This window comes from Tubulanus polymorphus, chromosome 6, assembly GCF_964204645.1.
Source record: "Tubulanus polymorphus chromosome 6, tnTubPoly1.2, whole genome shotgun sequence".
Lineage (NCBI taxonomy): Eukaryota > Metazoa > Nemertea > Palaeonemertea > Tubulaniformes > Tubulanidae > Tubulanus > Tubulanus polymorphus.
The window spans coordinates 5,304,598-5,324,612 of NC_134030.1; the positions used below are offsets into that span (position 1 = coordinate 5,304,598).

At 41.1% G+C, this 20,015-nt stretch overlaps 1 protein-coding gene across 2 annotated transcripts; it reads left to right on the plus strand.

Annotated features, from left to right (window-relative positions):
• Nucleotides 1–5,357: 5,357 nt before the first annotated feature.
• On the plus strand, nucleotides 5,358–17,149 carry LOC141906979 (uncharacterized). 2 transcript variants are annotated; one of them, XM_074796497.1, is made up of 3 exons: nucleotides 5,358–5,627; nucleotides 7,213–7,792; nucleotides 13,620–17,149. In XM_074796497.1, the coding sequence occupies exons 2-3, from the start codon at nucleotides 7,297–7,299 to the stop codon at nucleotides 13,877–13,879; spliced, it is 756 nt and encodes a 251-aa protein (XP_074652598.1). In that variant the 5' UTR covers nucleotides 5,358–5,627; nucleotides 7,213–7,296; the 3' UTR covers nucleotides 13,880–17,149. The 2 variants fall into 2 exon arrangements, with proteins under 2 accessions (XP_074652598.1, XP_074652597.1); XM_074796496.1 differs by lacking the exon at nucleotides 5,358–5,627 and adding an exon at nucleotides 5,866–5,968.
• The last annotated feature ends 2,866 nt before the right edge of the window (nucleotides 17,150–20,015 follow it).

Consider the following 20,015-nt stretch of genomic DNA (forward strand, 5'->3'; position numbering starts at 1 on the left):
ACAGTTCGTGTATACAACTCCCTCGTGGCCTCGGCGTCCAGTACCAATGAAAATAAAAAAGGTGAAATCTCATTCATTCGACGTCATTAAATATTGAAGGCGCATCTGGCCTTCCAATTCAGGAGTGATTCCTCAAATATTGGAAGACTTTAAAAGGTGGCCCTATAAGCGTTCGACGTTAATGAACTGACCACTGCGTTGTTTGGAGAAAGGGCGACTAGAATACCGTTTTATGGTCATTGCCCGGCGTGAGGACAAACTTGAAACTGTTCTTTGCTCCCAAATCCGAGTTTTATGATTATTATGTTGTCTCTAGTTTGTAGATTCAATCCGATACATGTTCCACGTTTACGAGGTGATCCCATCTCTTTATATTTGTCCGGACATGGCGGCTTATAATAAGCATTGCGTATAAAATATTCATCAACGCTAACCCTTAAAAAACCCCGGCTACTCTTGGCCGCTCATTTCCCTTTAAAATTTAGGGAGGAGGCCTCACCTATTGCTATCATGATTTGTACTGTCAAGATAATCAATTTCTTAGTTACAAAATCTTATTTTTTTCTCTGAGCCCGCCTTCGGGTTGATGTCTTTTTCTGCTGATCTTATTCGTCACTTCATCTCAATGAATGCGGTTTCGTAACGCGGGTAACTATATTTTTTTTCTCGATTTACGACTCACCGTAATTGCAATCGTGCCGTATTTACTCGCCTCATCTCACGGGGACCCTTGTTTCGTTTGAGTCAATTATCCCGGGCTACGTTCGGGCCATAAACACGAATTATATATTTTTAAGAATCGAGTCCTATTAATTTGCATGTCTCCTCGCGGGTCGTTTTCCCGCGGCATCCGGCGTGAAGTATATTTTCGCGCGATGAATTTTACATCCGGCTGGAGACTGATTGTAACCGAACTACACGCAGCCGCACGCATCACGTCTCATCGCCTAGTAGTAGTTACTTTCGATCTTATGTCACCTACGCAATTAACTTAACAAACACCGCATCAAAACCGTAAACATTTGCAGTGGAAAATAAAACGAGTCATTTTATAACGCTGTAAGTGGTGATTAGTTGAGTTTAACAATCCATTGGTCGCGAATAAAACACAAACAAGCCGCCAGTTGCCACGACGAAAGCTCGCTGCTTCCGGACAATAAAGTCACGCCGAAACAATCGAACGATCGATCGCTGATTATATTCAAAAATAAGGAACGAAACGTTTATATTTCTTGTTCGTTCTTAGATTTGTGTCGGCGGAGTTATTATTTATTTTATATTTATTTTATCGAATCGGTTACGGGCGCGTTCACGGGTTCCGTCGTAAAATGCTAATTGAGGAAACGCTTAGCACTCAGATTAGAGGCATAGGTGTCGTAAAAATTAGTCGATATTGCGGTTTTATTCGAAGATCAAAATTACGGGAAGACGTCGATACAAGCGTGGCTGAGCTGCGATACGCGACGCGCCTGCTGCGCACACGTCGCAGACTCACATGCCCGTAAACTCGAGATTATTAGCCCGGTTAACCAAAAACAATCAACGCATTTCATTCCATTCAGAACCGTCATAAAAACGCCTCTTAAGTACTATTTGAGTACGCCTGAAAGAGAGAAAATGAATTAATTATCACACCTATTATGCAGTCACGGATTAGTTAAATCTGTTTTTTACAGTTCGTTTACGATCAATTAATATGCAAACATCGTAACATTGCGAACGTAAAGTGAACGGAGAATAAAGTGAATTTGTTATTGTAGACTTTTTCCTCTTTCAGGATTCGAACCCGTTCGAAGACATCGCCTTCGATCAGGGTTCGAACCCTAGGTTTGAGCCGCTCCATGGCGCTTCGAAACCTTTCCATTTGATGCAGGTTCGAGTCCCGCCACTCGCTGCGCTACGCGAACTGATTATGGACGATGTTAACCCATACGCCCTCATCTTGATCTGATTGGGTTCGAATCCTTCAAATATTCTTTGCGACGTTATTACTCTAAGTGGGTTCGAATCCTTTCACTCTCCGTACAAAAATCTAATTACAGAGCAATGTAATAAACAATTGCCGATATGGCAAACACGGACAAAAGCCTCGTAATATATTTGTACACTTAGACCCACAGTGTCGAGGTTGTTAAGTGCATTTGGCGATACCGTGTACGTGACGACCCCGGGACTAGCGGCGCGCAAGTGAACGCGGTAACTTCTCACAAGTTCGGCTAAAATAAATTTGTACAAACTATTCTCCCTCTAGCTATGCGCGTATGTGAACGCGTTTTTACGATCCTAGACGAACTTGGCACTTTTATCACCGATATTCGCGCACAGATATCATCACCCCGGAATGATATTGATATTGATAGAAAAATAAAATAAAAAACTACGTATATACGACTCGTGTCGACTATTTTCGCGTTTACCGCAGCGGCACGTGTTATATTGGAGCTGAGGACGACTCGTAAAACGAGCTTTAAAAGCGATAAATTATTCGAATTAACGGCTTCGGATATTCGTATAATTGATCGGTGGTTTTCATACAATTAAATAATATTCTAATTGCGTTTACGCAATCATAAAGAGACGTTACCGAAACGTTTGCGGCGAATGTTTCAATTCTCGTTTGTTTCTATGGGCTTCATCGGTTATAGTCTTAATAGGTTTTGCGACATGAAAAAAAAGTGCAGCAGGTGCAAATAACAACTGATTATTTTTGTGTCTTTTTAAGTCCCTTCAACGCCGACCAAAGCCTGGCGACCGCGTGAATTGGAAATAAAGCGTTGAAAATAAAATAAATTGCCGTAACGATATTCTCTTTGATGGACCAATTCGTTAAAAAATTGAAAACACATAAATTCAAAACAGTAGCTCCGAAATGAGGCTTCGAATTAAAAAAAAACCACGTTTTAGAATTGTGATTTCTGAGGTTTAAGAAATATCTTTGTTTCTAATCCAACATGACGCGAGTTCAATGCAGATCCCCAGGACCCAGTGAGACAGTTGTGATTTAGAGTTAACTCTGAGTTAAAGTAAGTTGAACTCGGAGAGTTAAATCTCCACTCACAACTGTGAAACTGGACCCTGATGGATAGACCACGTCAAGGTGAGCAATAAGTAAGACAACCTGACAACTTTAGCATCTTCAAGTCAGACCTGGGCCATTCTGGAAGATATCAAAGTGTCGCGTTGTATACGTAGTTAGTTTCTTGTTCTCTTTGACGTTTTCTATCCATCTGGGGAGCTGCATTGGCTGCTAGTATGCGATGCCGAAACAGTGTGGTCTTGATAAAAAGACTTCTGGAAACTCAGTCAATTTGATTTTTCGCTTTTGGTGCAATCATTACGAATAGTTTTTGGTGTTATTTGATTGACGTGTTGATAAACGAATATGTATTTATGACGTAAAAATGAATATATAAAGGAACTGGTAACTGGTAATATGAAGTTTATTTATTTGATACTTTTTTTACGAACAAGAAACAGTTCACGCGGTACTTTGCGACCTTGTAGGCCCACATGAATATAATATATAGTAAACTGTAATGAAGCCAACGATAAAATTCGTAATTACTGCGTAAGGAGATATTTACATAACGCGATACTCAGTAAACAATGGGGAAAACTACTAGATTTAATCCATATCGATGTAAAAAATGAAACACGGTCGCAAAGTTCTGATACTTTGACGCAAAAGAATAACATATCGGATTCCTAGAAATATCTTGATTATGGGCACGATAATATGCCGAGATCTTCATCGTACCATGATTGTAACCAATCAGGCAGGTTGATAGGTTCATGGCACTCTTCGAAATTCTTTTTTTGCACGGAATAAGTACTTACAGCGTTTCATTTGATCGATCGGGTGAATTGGTTTTTTTAAAGTGTATACAGTATTATATGATAATCTGCTTCAATTTTGAAATTAACTGGTTTGTCTCCGCTGGCGCCAGACCTAACTAAATCCATTAATGTATTCATGCTTTCCCGGTATAACTAATAGGTCGTTGCTTATTAAAGCGAATAAAGTTCGACAAAATATAGATGAAATTTGTATAAATGTTATTCGCGTATTTCTGAATATGAAATGCGCATATATATAATTTGTTATGAATGTATTGATACGTAAAACACGATGTAACACGTGTTAATGACTGATTCTTAAAAACAATCCCCGAGACACGTTGCAAAATGTAGAGCGTTGTCATGCAACAGATAAATTTCAGCGAGATTTTTAATTATCATTTGCATACGAGACAATGAATTCATATGCGCACAAAAAGAACAGCAAGTTTTGTTCATCGAGTTACGGGACACCATTTGTTCATGGCAAATTGGTAATTAAACATTTTTGCCAGCATAACTTTATTCACGATTTCGGTTCCTTTTTGAGAATGTCGAATAGATTCAGTGTTGCCTTTCATCGCAAAGTTCTTACGTTTCGTATCGTTATTAATGGATTTTCGATATTTAGTTCTCGGTATATTACGTTATGGCGTTTTCGAGGATTTCGACGGTCCCCTGGAACTGGCCACGTGAGAATTTCCGCGAACAGCAGCCGGAAAATCGTAGCCGATTTCATTTTAATCAATGCGTTATAGTAAGCGACCACACATGCGCAAACGGTGTAAACAAGCCGGGATCATACCGTGCAAGCGCATAAATCTATTGAGCTCATTGCAAATCAACTAGTGTTGCTCCGCCCTCACAATGAGCTCGTCGACAATCGGATTACAATAAACCGACTTGTTCATTCGACGAAGCCGATTTTGGGCTACGATTTTTGCCCGATTTTACTAACAATCCACTGCGCCAAATACGCGCTTCCCAGTCCATCGAATACTAGCGCCTAACAACCGCGGCATTTTTGTCAATTTTGCACCAATTAGCGCGGCGTCGGAGAGTTAAAAACCATCATCTACCGTACGGCCGAATTCGTATCCCTCGCACGTTCGCGTTTATTTACGAGACGCACACGGTAACGACAGAAAAAAGTTGTGCGTAGGACAGACAGGCCGTTAGAACCGTGGCAATTTAAGCTGACGGTGCTCGCGACGACTTTGCCAAATTTGCATAATGGTCTATTATAGCATCACGATCCAAAAACTGTATCTGTTTACAAGTACACGATACCGTGTACGCTTTTGACCTCATCGTGCTCTTGGAAGAACCGAGTGATTTACGAGCAAATAGCGCCTGCCGGTAGGTGGTTTTTGCGTTGTAAAATTGCCAAGCCGCATCGCGATAAGAAAAGTCGAATAGCCCGAGCAGCCTCGAACGAAAACTTCACATCTTGCCCTGGCAGTTCGGTTTCGGGCCTCTACGCGTACCGTAGCGTAATTCAATTCTAGACTTGGCGTACGGGCGCTGTCTGAATTTGAGCCGTCGTTCGATCAAACATCCGGTAATGAGCTCCGCCGCACTCTCATTGGTCGTGACGTATGTCACGTGGCTTTAGTCATTCCGTGAAAAATAGTTCGTGAGCGTGAATCAACCTGGGTCAGTGTTGTAGTGTTTTGCAACCAAGCAATACAGGACAAAATTGCTTGTAAGGGTCATTTAACTGCACACATTCAAAAGTAACATGACATTTTAAGGATTCTCAACAAATTTGGTCACCGCTTCTCGACTGGGTAAGTTGCGATCTTGTTTTTTTCTCTTCTCGCGTCTGCTCTTGTTTGTGTGTGTGTGTGTGTGTGTGTGTACAGCGTGGCGTTTATCGCCGTGTCAGTTTTATGCAGCGAGCTATTTCGCTCGAGGCGAGAGTGACGTAAAACTCGATGATAGACGTTTTTTATGTTTACCGCATGTCACTATGATCATCGAAATCAAAATAAAATCCAATCGAAGAAGAATGTATTTCAGATGATGTTACGGTTCCAATAAAAGAGAAAACGAAACCCGAATCAAAGGAAGCTCATCCGCATCTCGTTAAATGTTAATTGTTCGTTTGTACATGCTATTTTGTATTTCAGTGAGTATAGAAATTATAGGGCGATATAAACTATCAGGAAGTCACAGTTCGGATATGAAATAAATGCAATAGAATTTGAGGGCTTTTTTTATGAGATTACTAATTGCTGATTATTCGATATATGTATATGTATATTTATATGAGATATCTGTTTTTCAATGTAATCGTTTGCATATCGTTGATCAAGATTATTGAAATAATACGCAGGCACGTTTCGAGGAACATTCTCGGGAAAAACGAACAATCGACTAAGGTTATAATTCAAACATTAGAATTCTTGACTCGAACCGAACAATATCAAAAGACCTATTGCACTGATAATATTATGATCGTAGTTTATGCCGTGTGTAGACAGATACTGGGTACGCAGCTGCCGTTTTGTCTGTAAGGATGATTTATATACTATATGTTGTACAGTGCAGTAGCCCGATGTCATTATCCAGATTTGGAAAACGAACTGTATTGTCACTTCGTCGTTTTTCAAGTCAACCTGTTTTGAATACTTTGGCGGGAGAAAAAAAACTAGATTAACACACCTCAATTGTGGGAAACAATTTTTAAACATTCTGCGATATGACGAAGTATATTCCAGTTCCATAGCGTGTTATGACAAGTCTCGCTGGCCCAGAATGAACACTATCACTCTTTTTGGGCAAAGTGCCCAGGACAGCCGTTAAAATGAGATAAAAGATGAAAGTTAGGTGTTTTTAAGAATTGAAACTTATTCGTAGGGAAAATGATCGAGTGATCGCGTGAGCATCATTCATTGTTGAACCATTGTTCCCGCGGTTGTAAAACTAGCTCGCGTAAAACCAATCCATTTCTCGGTTTATTGCTCATAAAACGGCCCGGTTTCCGACCGTGTTCCGACCAAAATCCTCGAAGAGCTTGATTTTTGTGTATTTTTCTATCGAAGATAGCCTGCGCACTTCAAGGGGACATCAGCACTCCGAACGCTGAGCTACTAAAGATAAACAAACTTATTTGTTTTTGGTAGCACGTACAATGAATGAGCGTTCGATGTTCGTTTTCGGTCGTAAATCACGTAACCAATGAACGTTTGTGGTATTCAGCTCGGTTGTAAATCGATCGACATTTTCCTAGAAGACTTCCATGTTGTGCCAGTCAGGCGACGAGCTCGGAAAATCTACGAGCCGATTCCTGTAAAACATTCCGAGAAACCTTACTCACGGGAAAATATATTATCACCTCGTCAAACAAAACGCTCCTTTTTATCGTTTCAGAAAATAGTGGTTGATATTTCCGCGAAGGGATCAAGTCACCGAACACCGAGTTTATCTCATCGCTACAGAAAACACGCCGCAATCATGGACGCTGCGGGCAACCTTCTGGCGCACGGGCGTCTACCAACTTATCAGCCCATGAGCTCGGCTGGGACCACGCTATTGTCGACGGGACCCGAAGTCAGCCGACAACTTATACCTAGTCAAAACGGATGGAACTATAGTCAAAGTGAAGCCGCCCTGGCGCCTCACAATACGTGTAATTTCCCTTACACAAACTTGTCATCAAATTCTCCGGCAATCACAAATAAGCCGACTTACGGCTCGGCATTCGCTAACACGGACTTCGGTTTACCGAACTGCCAACAGATGCAAATAAATAGTGTGAACAGTGCTCTATCGGCTCGGGGCTTTCAGTTTTACCCGGGTGATATGTATCCGAGTAGTGGACACACGGGTATGCACAATGGGGGACTATTTACTGATCTCAACTGTTCATCGATGTCGATGTCGACGATACCAAGACTGTCGCACGAGGAAAGCGTCGCATTGGTCGAAAATGCCAACAACGGTGTCTCAGGTAGGTTCAACATTCTCAGCAACTGCGGTGGGCCTGCGTCGGGTCTGGATTTCCAGGGGTTGATTATGTTTGTTAACATTTTCTCATCAGACTTCCTCTGATATATAATACTTAGCATTAATATGGATTCGTGGAACCTTGCCATTACTATGAATTATATCGATTTCAAAGTCCAAAACTTTGGTAACTAATAAATTTCGGAATGTGTACGCACGACGCGAACTGATAAATGGCGCCAAAATGGCATCGTCCACGCGTTATCCACGTAAATCGCGCGAATGACAATAACGTTACTAACACTTTGTAACCTAAACCGACACAGCGATGACTTTCGGCAGGCAGCAGTTCTGTGGCGGAACGATCTTCCGTAACTATAAATCTTATAGGGCATGAATGCATCAACGTTCTCGGTTTTCTGTTAGCAGAAGATAAAAGGATCGATAGCTCTTCAACTGGTTTTCACTAACGTTTTAATCTTTAGTTTGATATACGTGACGCGCAGTTCTTCAGTCATCCCATCAGCCATGTTGATGCTGTGTAGGTTACCGCGCACAGCCACACGGATGACTGTCCTCTTATTCCACGTGAAACCTTTCATGTAACCTACCCATAAATCCTGTGTCTGTGATTTATACTCGCAAATTACGTTCTCGGATCCGCGTTGGCGCGCGGCATATTATTGTACGGGCCTTTTTGCATTGACGACGTATAGTTTCTGAATTAGCTCCCCAATGAGCCATCCAATCTAGATTTTCTTTGTGTTATTTTTAATTCGTCGACTTCGAAATAGTCCCAGTAGTTCTCCGAGCGAAATGTGCTACGTAATAGCGCTCTTATTCCGACGTCTAGTCCGCGTCACGCGATAGAACAGAAACGTCAACACTACTTGTTCAAAATAACTTCGCATTATATACTGTCGATGATTTTTCATACCTTTAAACGCTAGCACAGCGTTAACGGTCTCGAAAACAGCACACACCTTTTGACAATACGCAAAAACATCTATTCTACGGCTATAATTCAATTCATTATCAATTGATTATAGCAGTGCGATGTATATACGCAAATACAGCACAAACACGCGGGTATTTTATGACTTATTACGGTCGTTATTTAAGGTTCTAAACTGGCGCTATTAAAGCCTTGTTTGATTGCATCTTTATTGCACACATATTTAACCTCGCCCATAAACTGTCACGATTCGTGTCTCCTCTTCACAAATTATAACATCCATATTGGAATGATTTGTGGCGACGGTTAACACGAAGCATCGATAGATAGATAGAGAGAGAGGGATCGAGGGTGTTGCCGGCTATGTTGGCTGGATTTGACCGGGCGTCCAAAGGCATTAACTTCATCTTATTAGAATATCCATATAATACCTCATAATGGCCAAATCTGGTATTAATCTAGGAGCCCATTATGGAAGCTTCCATCTAACTGATTATAGGTTAGATTGATTGATACTGTTCTGGCTGCAGCTGATACGTATCTTTCGTCCACTGATGCAAAACTGGTGGGTTCGACCCCAGTCTCGGTATTAAGCTTAAACTGGTCTTATTTCTTGGGATAAGTCGCCGAACTTATGGTTATTACCTTAGATCTCGCCTGTGGAACTTAGTTCCCAGGGTGATTTGTCTGGACCGGTTCGTTGATTGGAATTCCTCGTTATTGTAACCAGGTTGGTCGACGCGCTGGAATGACCATTGCTCCGTCACACAACATGGCAACTGACGATCGAGAAATTTAATTAGTGGTCATTCATTATTCACCGAGTTGTCTAATTGAACTTCTGGAGACTTCGGAGAATGTGTAATGATGAAGAATTTCGAACAAAAGAAAGTATCGAACGATTGTTTCATCGTGACGTGTCAGAAGTGTTTTCAATTGCCCCGACAAATGTTTTCAAACACAGTAGCATGTTACTGGTATTTGAGTTTGAATACGACACGTGTTTGAAAACATGAAGCTTTGTTGCACCGGTCGCACCTCTTGTTCGCGTCCTCGAAGTACGCGTGCGCGCGCCCGACCGTCGACAGCTTTTCAACGGCGTTCGTTCAACGCGCCGTTTCATCGGTAAAAACGAGGAATCGATATCGACGTGGTGAACGAAACGACGATTTACGGCGCTCGATTTCATAATATTCCGATCGCGGAATTTGCCAATAAATCAATCGCGAGAATCACCGAAACACTGGCTGGCGCGCGAGAGGCTGATTTACGAGTAGCGAGTACAAATCAGCGGTTTATCCAGTACGTTGTAACGAACCGGCTGAGATAAAGCGTTTCATCAGTAACTTCAATATGGGAATATGAGTCTTCATCTTTATCCCATTAAAACAAATCTCTTTCTCCTTCACAAATGATTTCATATTCTTATTGAAAATGAAATATATCGACAAATAGCGTAGTGTTTGTATTTGCAAATGTAAATGTAATGTGCATTTGAAACCTTCGCATCTAGAGCGATATTAGCGATATAAAAAATCTTCCTAAGCTGGCCAATGCGCATTACTTGTTAGTACTGTTAGATATATGAATTCTTATCTCCAGCTTCGTCAGAAAGCCGAAAACGTGGTAGCTACGATCACGTTCTTTGATATCATTAGTTTCTGAGAATATCAAACAATTCCTTATCAAGTCGTTCAACCGGCTTTTCCCGACGAGCGTGGCCGATCATTGTCGGTCAATAACGAACTCAGATTTCCATCCACCAGTCGACTAGCCGACTCGTTCGACGAAGCCGGATTAATAGTTTTAAAGATTAAGCACCGCCGACTTAATCCAGTCGCTGATGCACAAACGTGCAGACAACTGTTGATCAGTTATGCGAGTCTTTTGTCGGTCGTAAAACAAAGAGCTAACCGGACTCCGGAGAGCAGTTCAGAGGATCATATCTCGTTTTAAAAAGAATCATTAGAGAAGCATCCGGCATATGGATCAAAAAGGAGTCATCGTATTTGATGTCTGGTAATGGACCAGTTGATTTACGATGCTGCAACGCATGAAACAGTGCGAGCGTGGTTTTTTTCCTCCGATAATGCTAGGGCCTAACTGAACTACATGCTTACTCGGGAAGATGCGGGTTTTTGGTGGCTGTTTGTTTTGATAATTTACGACACCTAGCAGTGTCTTATTTACAGAAAAATATCCACAATCGTCATAAGGTCACGTCGGGCTCAGCACTCCCACGATTTTTGTTTTTGTACATTGCGGTAGGTATCTTCACATCATTATAAGAAGCTGGTCCATAATAATTTGAGGCATTCTTCGGAAGTCTTTAGATGTCTAGCAATTTAACCGTTTTGTCCACACTGGTGGAATAGTTGTTAGTCAAAAAGTGCCGTCCGTTGCAATGCGATTTTTCATGTGTTAAATTTGAAGAAAACCTTCCAGCGCCGAACCATCATGTTTCATCTGACCAGACTCGCTGACCGATCAGGCAAAATGGCAAACACGTTTTCGCACGAATCATCTCCGGACAAACCCGTGATTGCGATTGTGAATTTATGAATTTCTTTAATTAGCGCAGACATTTTGATTACGCGCATTAGAAGTTAATAATTGATATCGCGGTCCGATGCAGATTAGCGAGATTGCCATTTTACGTGTTTCGTACCGCGGCGACGGTCAATCGTGATGAATTATGCAGAAAAATGACCACTTCGATGCCGCATCGAATTCATGCGTGCGTACGCCCTTTCAATCCACGCAGCTATCTGCTATGAATTGCTGAGGATTTTTTTGGGTGAATTTGCTTATCATGAAATGAGTGCTTCATAGATCGATTGAAGAGTTGAAGAGTTTCTTAGTTTATTTCGACAGCGTTCCCTTTAAAACCTAACTTTATTACGATACGGTAAATCGCAATGAATGGATCCGTGAAGAGTTGTTTAAAACGTCGGATCGTTACAACTGTTAATGTTCTCCCGGCGGGGTACGTAACGTCACCTTTCGCTAGAAAGTTTAGATGCAAGATGGCGACACGGTTCACGCCGTTGTCGGGAGTGATGTTGTGAGGAAACCTTGCGCAGAAACTCTCATAGTCCGAGTGAGTCACTCTTCATTCCACCTCTCGCAGTCTGAATCATCTTCTCAGAGAATAAGCATACATTATTGCCGAGGAAACTGCGGTATGTCGACCTCTTCAAAATTGATGGCTGCGACATTCGGGATTTCTGACCAACGAAACAGTTCGAGTTTTACTTATCGTTTTATTACCGAGGAGATTTCTCGAAACAGAGATTACGTTTTCTCGGGAATCCGCCACCTACGTGACCTTAGCTAGCCTTGCCGCATACGCGTGGCCTTGGCGGTCTAATTGAACAATAAATCGGCCCCATTTCCGGCAAAGAATCATGCTTATACGACATTTCATTCAATTGCTGAATGTTTACTTTATTCCCGTTGACAATATTTTTAATTAAAACTCGCAACGGCGCGAGATCTAATTCCGGGGAGATCGCTACGTCGCCGCTGTATATATCGACTGGATATTTATGGGTTCGAACTGTCGAATTTGAACCCGATTAAACTCAATTAACCGATGAGTTATTAATTTCGCCGGACCATCATCGCATTTAGATCCGTCGAAACGGCGACGACGGCTGAAAACGAACGCGACGCGAAAGAAAACGACGGCAGCATTTTCGGTTCGTGCGCGCGGATTTCGCCTCGTAATATAGACGACCGTTTCAATAAAATATTGCGTTCGTTTTAAAAGCTTTCGGTCTGACTGGCGCTCCGGCGTAATAACTCACGTAATAACTCAAATTCGAATATAAAAATCGCAACCTGCAATTATCGAGTTTGCGCTCAATTTTCGGACCAGGTTTGATGGCGGTTAGCGTGCGCGTGTTATTACGTTATTAGAGCCGGGCATTAAATTAGCAATTTAGCGACGTAGACAGAATCAGTTGACAGCCACTGCCGGTCGACGTTTGGTGCGCACTAGTTAGCGAGACTTGGGTCATCTCATGTCCATGCAAATTACCCGGCAGTCGAAGCTCGACGAAATGACGTGAGAAACCGACACTAAAAAGTATTCATTTGCAGAAAAATGTCGTTTTGCCGTCGTTCGGGCGTTGTTTAACGACATATCAGACCACTTATCGACATTTCAGCGCGAATCTGTTAAACATGCCACCGTTGTCGATTACAAGAAGCACCCGCTTAATGGGAAGATAGCCGGGCCTAATTGGAATTCGACGTAAATCTAACGACTCGTCCGTGGACTCTAATTAGGGAAAAATGCCCGAAATTAGAATAATTTGTTTTATGGCCTGGTTATTGAATCGGTTACCTTCCTGGTGATTCGACGTTCGTTTAGATTTTCCTCGCCTCTGGCACATTTAGCGCTATCGCATCTATACGAAACGAAGAAAAAGGTTGGCGGGAAGACCGGCCGGGAAGTGTGAATCCCCGTCGGCGGTTTGATCAAAGATTCGGCCAGCTTTGATGTCGTCGGCCATAAACGGCCATTGCAATAGAATATATGACCTGAATTCATTTAAATCTCTTTAACCGGTGGGGGATCCATGTTGGGCCATCGTGACAATGGCCGAAGCAGACTCTGTCCAAGGGCAATTTCGATTTTATTGCCCATCATTTTGACACGCTGTAGAGATTCCACTGGTACCAGCCCCTTGGTATCATTGAATTTTATATTTCTAGTATATTTTTGACGCTTGGAACCAAATTAGTTCTATGATTCACCATGATTCCGATAGAATTGTCTCGAAGTTGTTGACATTTTTTAATAATTATGTAAAATGTTTAAAAAATGAGCTCATGAATGTAATAACATGTTTTTATTTTGTCTTTACAGAGCCTCGGCAGCGGAAGAAACGAAAGCCGTACACGCGGTATCAGACGATGGTGCTTGAGAATGAATTTATCAACAACTCTTACATCACCAGACAAAAGCGCTGGGAAATCTCGTGTAAGCTGCACCTCACCGAACGCCAGGTGAAAGTGTGGTTCCAAAACCGGCGCATGAAACGCAAGAAAATCAATTCCAGATCGAAAATCAAGAATGAACTGGATCATCATCAAATGACCAACGTGCAGGGCACGTGTCCGACATAACAATGCAATGGATTTTTGTACGTGGGTTTCGTTCTTTTTTTGTGAATTGAATTGAATTGATATGGTGTTTGTCCACTATCGCTGCTGCCACTGCTGCCCGCGCTACTGCTGCAAAACCGAACCGGAAACTCTGAGTTCAGACATTAAAGCCGGAAGTGCAATTACCAACGCGGCCGAGCCGCGCTAAGCAGTCGTCGTTTGTAAACCGTACAAACTAAAGAAACCAAATGGCAGCTTTTGTCCAATCGCGTTCGTTGTACGAACGTTAAACGAAGTAACTCTGATGAAAGTCGAACCGCGAGGAGGTTTGGATATTGTCACCGTGTGGGTAGGAATCGGCATTACCCGTACATGCCGCATCCTCGCGCTTATCAGTACGAAGTACAAGAGCGTATATAAATATGCCTAGATGAAACCGGTGACAACATTAAACAAAATCAATGGACCATGACAACACGTGATCACATTTTGATCACGTGTCTCTCTGTATATTACAGTACTGTTTACGTACAATCACGTGCTTTTTCCGGTAACTGTTTATAATAAGCGTCACATATCGTCGTCATCTCATCATTAAAACAAGACCGAGGCTATCTGCCAGCAGTTGAATCTGATTCCGCAGTTTGAGACCAAGTTAACTCTTCCACAAATCGTGGTTTTAGAATAAACTCTCAGGTTAGATGAATTGAAAATGAACTTTTAAACTTTTAAATCTGTGGACCGGCTCAAAATGTGTATTTAGAGTCAGATTTCAACTCTTAACCTTGGCGCTGGGCCATATTTATGTAAATTGGGCAGGAATTATTTTGGTCAGGTGTAGGTGTAGGTTTTGCAGTATGTATGTTTTATTCGTCTCGTAGGATGAACTAAATATTAGATGAAATAATATAACATTCGACACTAGACTTGTTCGTAATAAAACGAGTCGGAGGTTCAGCTTGATAGTTGTGAACAAACACGGTTTTACTTTCAATGCATTCAAATTATTTATTGGATGAAACGGATTTGGAATATTTTCTCACTGTGTAAAAAGAAACTGTGTTTAAAAACAAAAACAGCTTTTTTTACGAATTTTGTCACAATTTTTACGTTGATATACGAAAATTGATTTTCAAGTTTTTTTTTATAAATTGTACTGAAACGTTCTTTGCATTTTGCATCTCTGTGCTACGTTATGTCATGTTAGAACCATATACGAAAGATCTAATCATATGCGTGAGAATATTCCAAGAATCGGCAAGTATTTGAAATCAGATTTCTTATATACTTTTGTTTTGTAAAAATCCATAATTTCTAGTCAAAATTCACCTATCTATTTCCATGACATGAGTCGGGTGTCCTTTGTTCTTGGTATCATCCCAGATAATCTAGAAAATGGCCCTTTCTCATTCAATAAAGAAAATCATAACGTAATATATATACATATGTATACATATACAATATAACGGCCCGGTCCCACAACGAAGGACATGATTCCAGATTATTAGTTAATTAATTTAAACAATTCGCAGGTCTGATGAACAAGAGCGAATCGACAGAAATACATAACGACAATCGTTGTTGCGGGTGCGGATACAAAGCAATCCCATTCCGGCGAATGGCCTACATGAAATAATAGATCCCAAGTCGCGCAATAAAACCTCGGAATATGTTCTATTATAGCCGTCATTATAGACCAGGTCCGAGGCGATCTTGTCTTTGGGCAAATAACGTTCTTGACTTATATGGAGAATTTGCGCCGCCGTCATAAACAACAAGCCAGTGTCAGCTAATGACGTAGTGTGTCATCATCTTGAGATATTCTTAAGAGATTACATAAGATTCCTTTTTTTGAAATGGTTGCTTTTATAGCTAGGAAAGTTCGTTAAGACTCGACTTACTGGAAGCTCAGTTACCCGGTCGAATGCTGATGTCCAAAATTGAAAACTTATGAACCAAGATGACTAGTTCTAAATATGTAGGTCTTTATTGCGCAACTGGCCCGAAGAGTTTGTATATCGATGCAACATTCATATGTACGTAAACGAATTTCTAAGTCGAATAATTCAGGACCAGTGCTTACGTTCGTCAGGTTTACGTTTGAATACATGTTTTTAGAAATTTTCAGAATTTAACATTTGTAAAAATCGAAGAGTAAGCTGTCTGTCGTTTGTACCTACGGCTTCTTCGTAACGAACCAGGAGCTCTGAGGTAGTGTGATTTCTGCGCCATTTACGAGGCCTTCGGGAACGCGCTTTGGTTTGTCTGAAATCGAGGGAATTCGCCGGGCAAATTAAGACAGATACTCGCGCGTTGTTCTTCGCCTGATTTGAAATCGCACAGGACCCGTCGACGTGTCGTGTTCTAACTCGGTGTCAGCTAATGAATATGCTCGTTTAAAACAACTGACGCTTGTGTCTTCTCCTCCAGAGAAAAATCTCTGCGCTACCGAACAGTGGCAGCTAGAGTCGACGCCGTTCGGGGATTCGAGACTCGGCGAACAGTGTCAGTCGACAGGTCTTGTCCATTTCAAATCCAATTCTTTTTGTCCTTTCTACAGAGTACATGACCTTTTACGAGCGTATTAGAATATATACAAAACTTTTAACGATAAAATTTTCGGGCGTCATTTGAACTTAAGGGTAGTTCTGATATGAAAGTCTTATGAACTGTTTTTCGCTGGTTCATTCCCGGCTTAATGTTGTTGTACCAATTCATTCGCATCGGAGTCTATCTATGCTACCAAAAGCGCTGTTCCTATCTAAAGATATTAAAACTATCGTCATTTTTTCTTGCCGCAAGTCACTGTAAATAAACAGAATACGTTTATTTTTATGTAATATATAGAGATAGATATATAACTGAATTAATGCCGTGTTCTACCTCAGTACCAGAAGCACCACGTGCACCATCACAGTTTAGGGAACATGGGCTTTTATCGAATCCGGCACCAGTATAGAGCGTTTAGTCGTGACCTTGACCTTGATATTGCGTCGACGCACGACAACCAATCAAAAACGAAGCTGATATCAATTTGAACTCGTTTTTGTCCGCATGAAAAGCGTTGATAAATATGAATTCCGTGTTGTAAATGATTTTATTTTTTGTTCTGTACATTATAGTAAATATATATATGATATGGTGCAGCGCAGGTATACATTTTATTGATACATATTACATATATGTATATTGTACGGTCAATTTTCATACTCATACGCATTATTGTACATTTTTTCTGTTGGAGATCAAATTTGTCTGTGTCCAAGTAAAAGAAAATAATAAATGTTGATTTTTATACATATAAAATACGTGAAATTCATTCTCATGTTTTTGCCGGATTTCTTCGTGAAATAAGCTCGGACGACCGCTAATGGGATTCGAACCGCCGAGGATATCCCGGAATCAGCACCAAAACAACGTCTGATTTACACATATCTGGAAATGAATTCATAGTTATTCCCTATAGAGACTATTTTCATCGAATTGTCGTAAGTAATGACGCTGCATATACATTACACCGCTTGGCATTATATGCACTATCTATTTACGACGGAATTCTCCGGTTTTACATATCGAAAAAAAAGATATCAATACACATCATTACATAAGTGACAGTACCCGATGACACGGCGGTGACACGAGCTATAAAATCCAAGGATTTATCAGCCAACAGACACAATACGTGTGTACAGAATTAGTTCTAAATGATCGTAAAACCGCGATCGTCGTCGATGGATATTAATACGGGAATGTATCAGATCGTCTGTGCTAGACATCAGGGGCTGATTTAGGGTCGGGTTATCGTGCGTGTCCAGCTGTGTCGTCGCATCGGGACACGAACTTACATTTCTAATCAAACAGCCCACGCCTACCAGTGTCTGCTTTATATAACTTATCAACTAGAGACTTTTGTCTTAAAGAAGGGCCAGACTTTATCGCATTAGCGTCTTGTCTCGTCCATGACCTAGAATTACGTTAAGCATTATCTGACTGGTTCGGGAAATAACAGGAAGAAAGAAGTCAAATGATCGTAACGTTTCGTCGCTACGGACTTAGTTTTAAAGACGGGTCAGTTTCGCATCAGTTTGTACATCACACAGATAACAACCGATGAACACGCATTATTGCCAACCATGCTTATCGCGAGCGTCACAAACGGCGATTTAATGAATTTTAACGACAGAAACTAGCGACTCTTCCACAGTTCAAAGCTCGTAATTTATTGCCATTTCACGTGAATATCATTCGCTAAACTGTCGTCTCGTGTAAAAGTGTCGGCGGTTTTCCATTAGCGAAATAAAATCGCAATAAATTTCACTATGCTCGGATCGCGATTGCTGAGGCGATAGATTGTTGTCGTTATATATAGAGTTTCATTTAGTTTTATGGCGCGTTCACGCTCAGTGATTTGTTAATTGTTTAATGTCGTGTCAATTAACCTTCGTTTGATACAGTTTATAAGTTAATGTATCCGTCCCTTCTTTGCACCAATGCTTAATAATGAATGTACCGCGTTAACCGCCCCCGAATTCAAACCGTGTGAACATTTTACATCGCATATCGATTTCGGAACGAAGGCTCTCGGTGAAATTCTCAAATAACATCGTGATATCTTACTTATCGTTCTACTCGTCTTCACGGGATTTCCCAATTGAGACTTGGCATCGTTTTCAAGATTGAATCTTCGCATGGTTCTGTCCGTCGTTTCTAAAACGCTAATGCACTGCCAGGTGGTTTGAACCGTCGGGCATCGATGAAAAATTTACGACGACTATTGAACTACAATAGAACGTGCCATTTGTTTTCTAATTTTGGATTTCTGTATTAATCTTAAATACGGTCGATTTTATGACCGAATTTTATGGTTTTATTGTACCCTAAATTCGCCCCCTTTGTCAATGCAACATATGACTGTTGGTTTAGAGCTCCTGTAGTTTTGCTGCGCTCTTTCTTTCACAAGGTTAAAGTTCGAGAACATCGGCGGGAATCGTGAAAGTTTATTGGTATTGCGTTTGCAAATTCCCCCCAAATAAGAATGAAATCTAAGACATTGTTAAAGTATAATGTAAAAGTAGAGAAAATTCGTAAAGTCTCCTCGAAACTATGTATGTTTTGAGCACAGATTTGAGTAATTATCTTACAGTCTTTTTTTACTTTATCTTAGAACATCTTTTGTCACCAATCACTTTCTACTTCTATTTCTATTCATTTATGAATCGTGCATCAGTTACATAAGCCGCGATCACATGGAGACGATATGGTCCAGGCCCGAGCCAAATTTGGCCCTTTCCTAATTAGAGAACCATTCACTCGATACTAAACAATGCGTAAACAAAGTGATGTGAGTCACTTCCGGAACCTGTAGCAATTCTGACGCAATTATCTTATCCGTGCTAAGATTTGGCTGGGGCCTGATCCGGCGTTTTTGTTTGTGCAAAACAGGCACGGACCCATTTGGCACCCATATGAACAGTGTAGTCTCGGGGAAAGATCGGTCGTGTGATCGTGGCTGTAGATCTAAACGCAACCGACCTGATCCGCGATAGAAGACGCCAGCAATACGACCATTTACGTAATATTTTCTCGCCGTTTTTAAACGGGTCGATGGAAAAGACGAATCGCTTTCAGCAGTCTGGCGACAAGTGACACATGTTTTGTGGCGAGCCGCTGATGTAAACGCCCGTGAGAGCTTGTTTAGTTTGACAGAAACGATTTATCTCTCACTTAGCTTCGAAAGAAGTTGCGGAGAAATACCATCTCTACTCGATAGTCGACGATGCTATGATTCACTTACGAGTAATGTTCACTTCTATTCTGGCTGCTTGGTTTTCCCTTGAAGTAATCATTAACAAATGATTACTCGACAGTTCCCTCAAACTGTCACGAATTAATAAATAGAAAAGGGATGAATATATTAACTTTTGGTAACATTTATTCATTGCATTCACTCGATTGCTCTCTGATGATAGCCTGATTAGAATGACTGTAACGATGGTTTCATGTGAGAAAGTTTGACTAACATCCTTGCGTATCTAGGCCTACTCTCATGGCGCAGCATTTCGTTAATTTGTGAGTTTTGGTTCGGGCAGAATGTAATAAGTGCTTTCGGCTTCGGAAGCGGCAAATCGGGGTATTTTTCACGCGTCTGATTGACAAC

Coding starts and splice junctions, on each gene's coding strand:
- LOC141906979 (XM_074796496.1), top strand. CDS start 5,930: ATGTTAATTGTTCGTTTGTACATGCTATTTTGTATTTCA. Junction 5,969..7,212: donor ACATGCTATTTTGTATTTCA/GTGAGTATAGAA, acceptor TTATCGTTTCAG/AAAATAGTGGTTGATATTTC. Junction 7,793..13,619: donor TGCCAACAACGGTGTCTCAG/GTAGGTTCAACA, acceptor TTGTCTTTACAG/AGCCTCGGCAGCGGAAGAAA.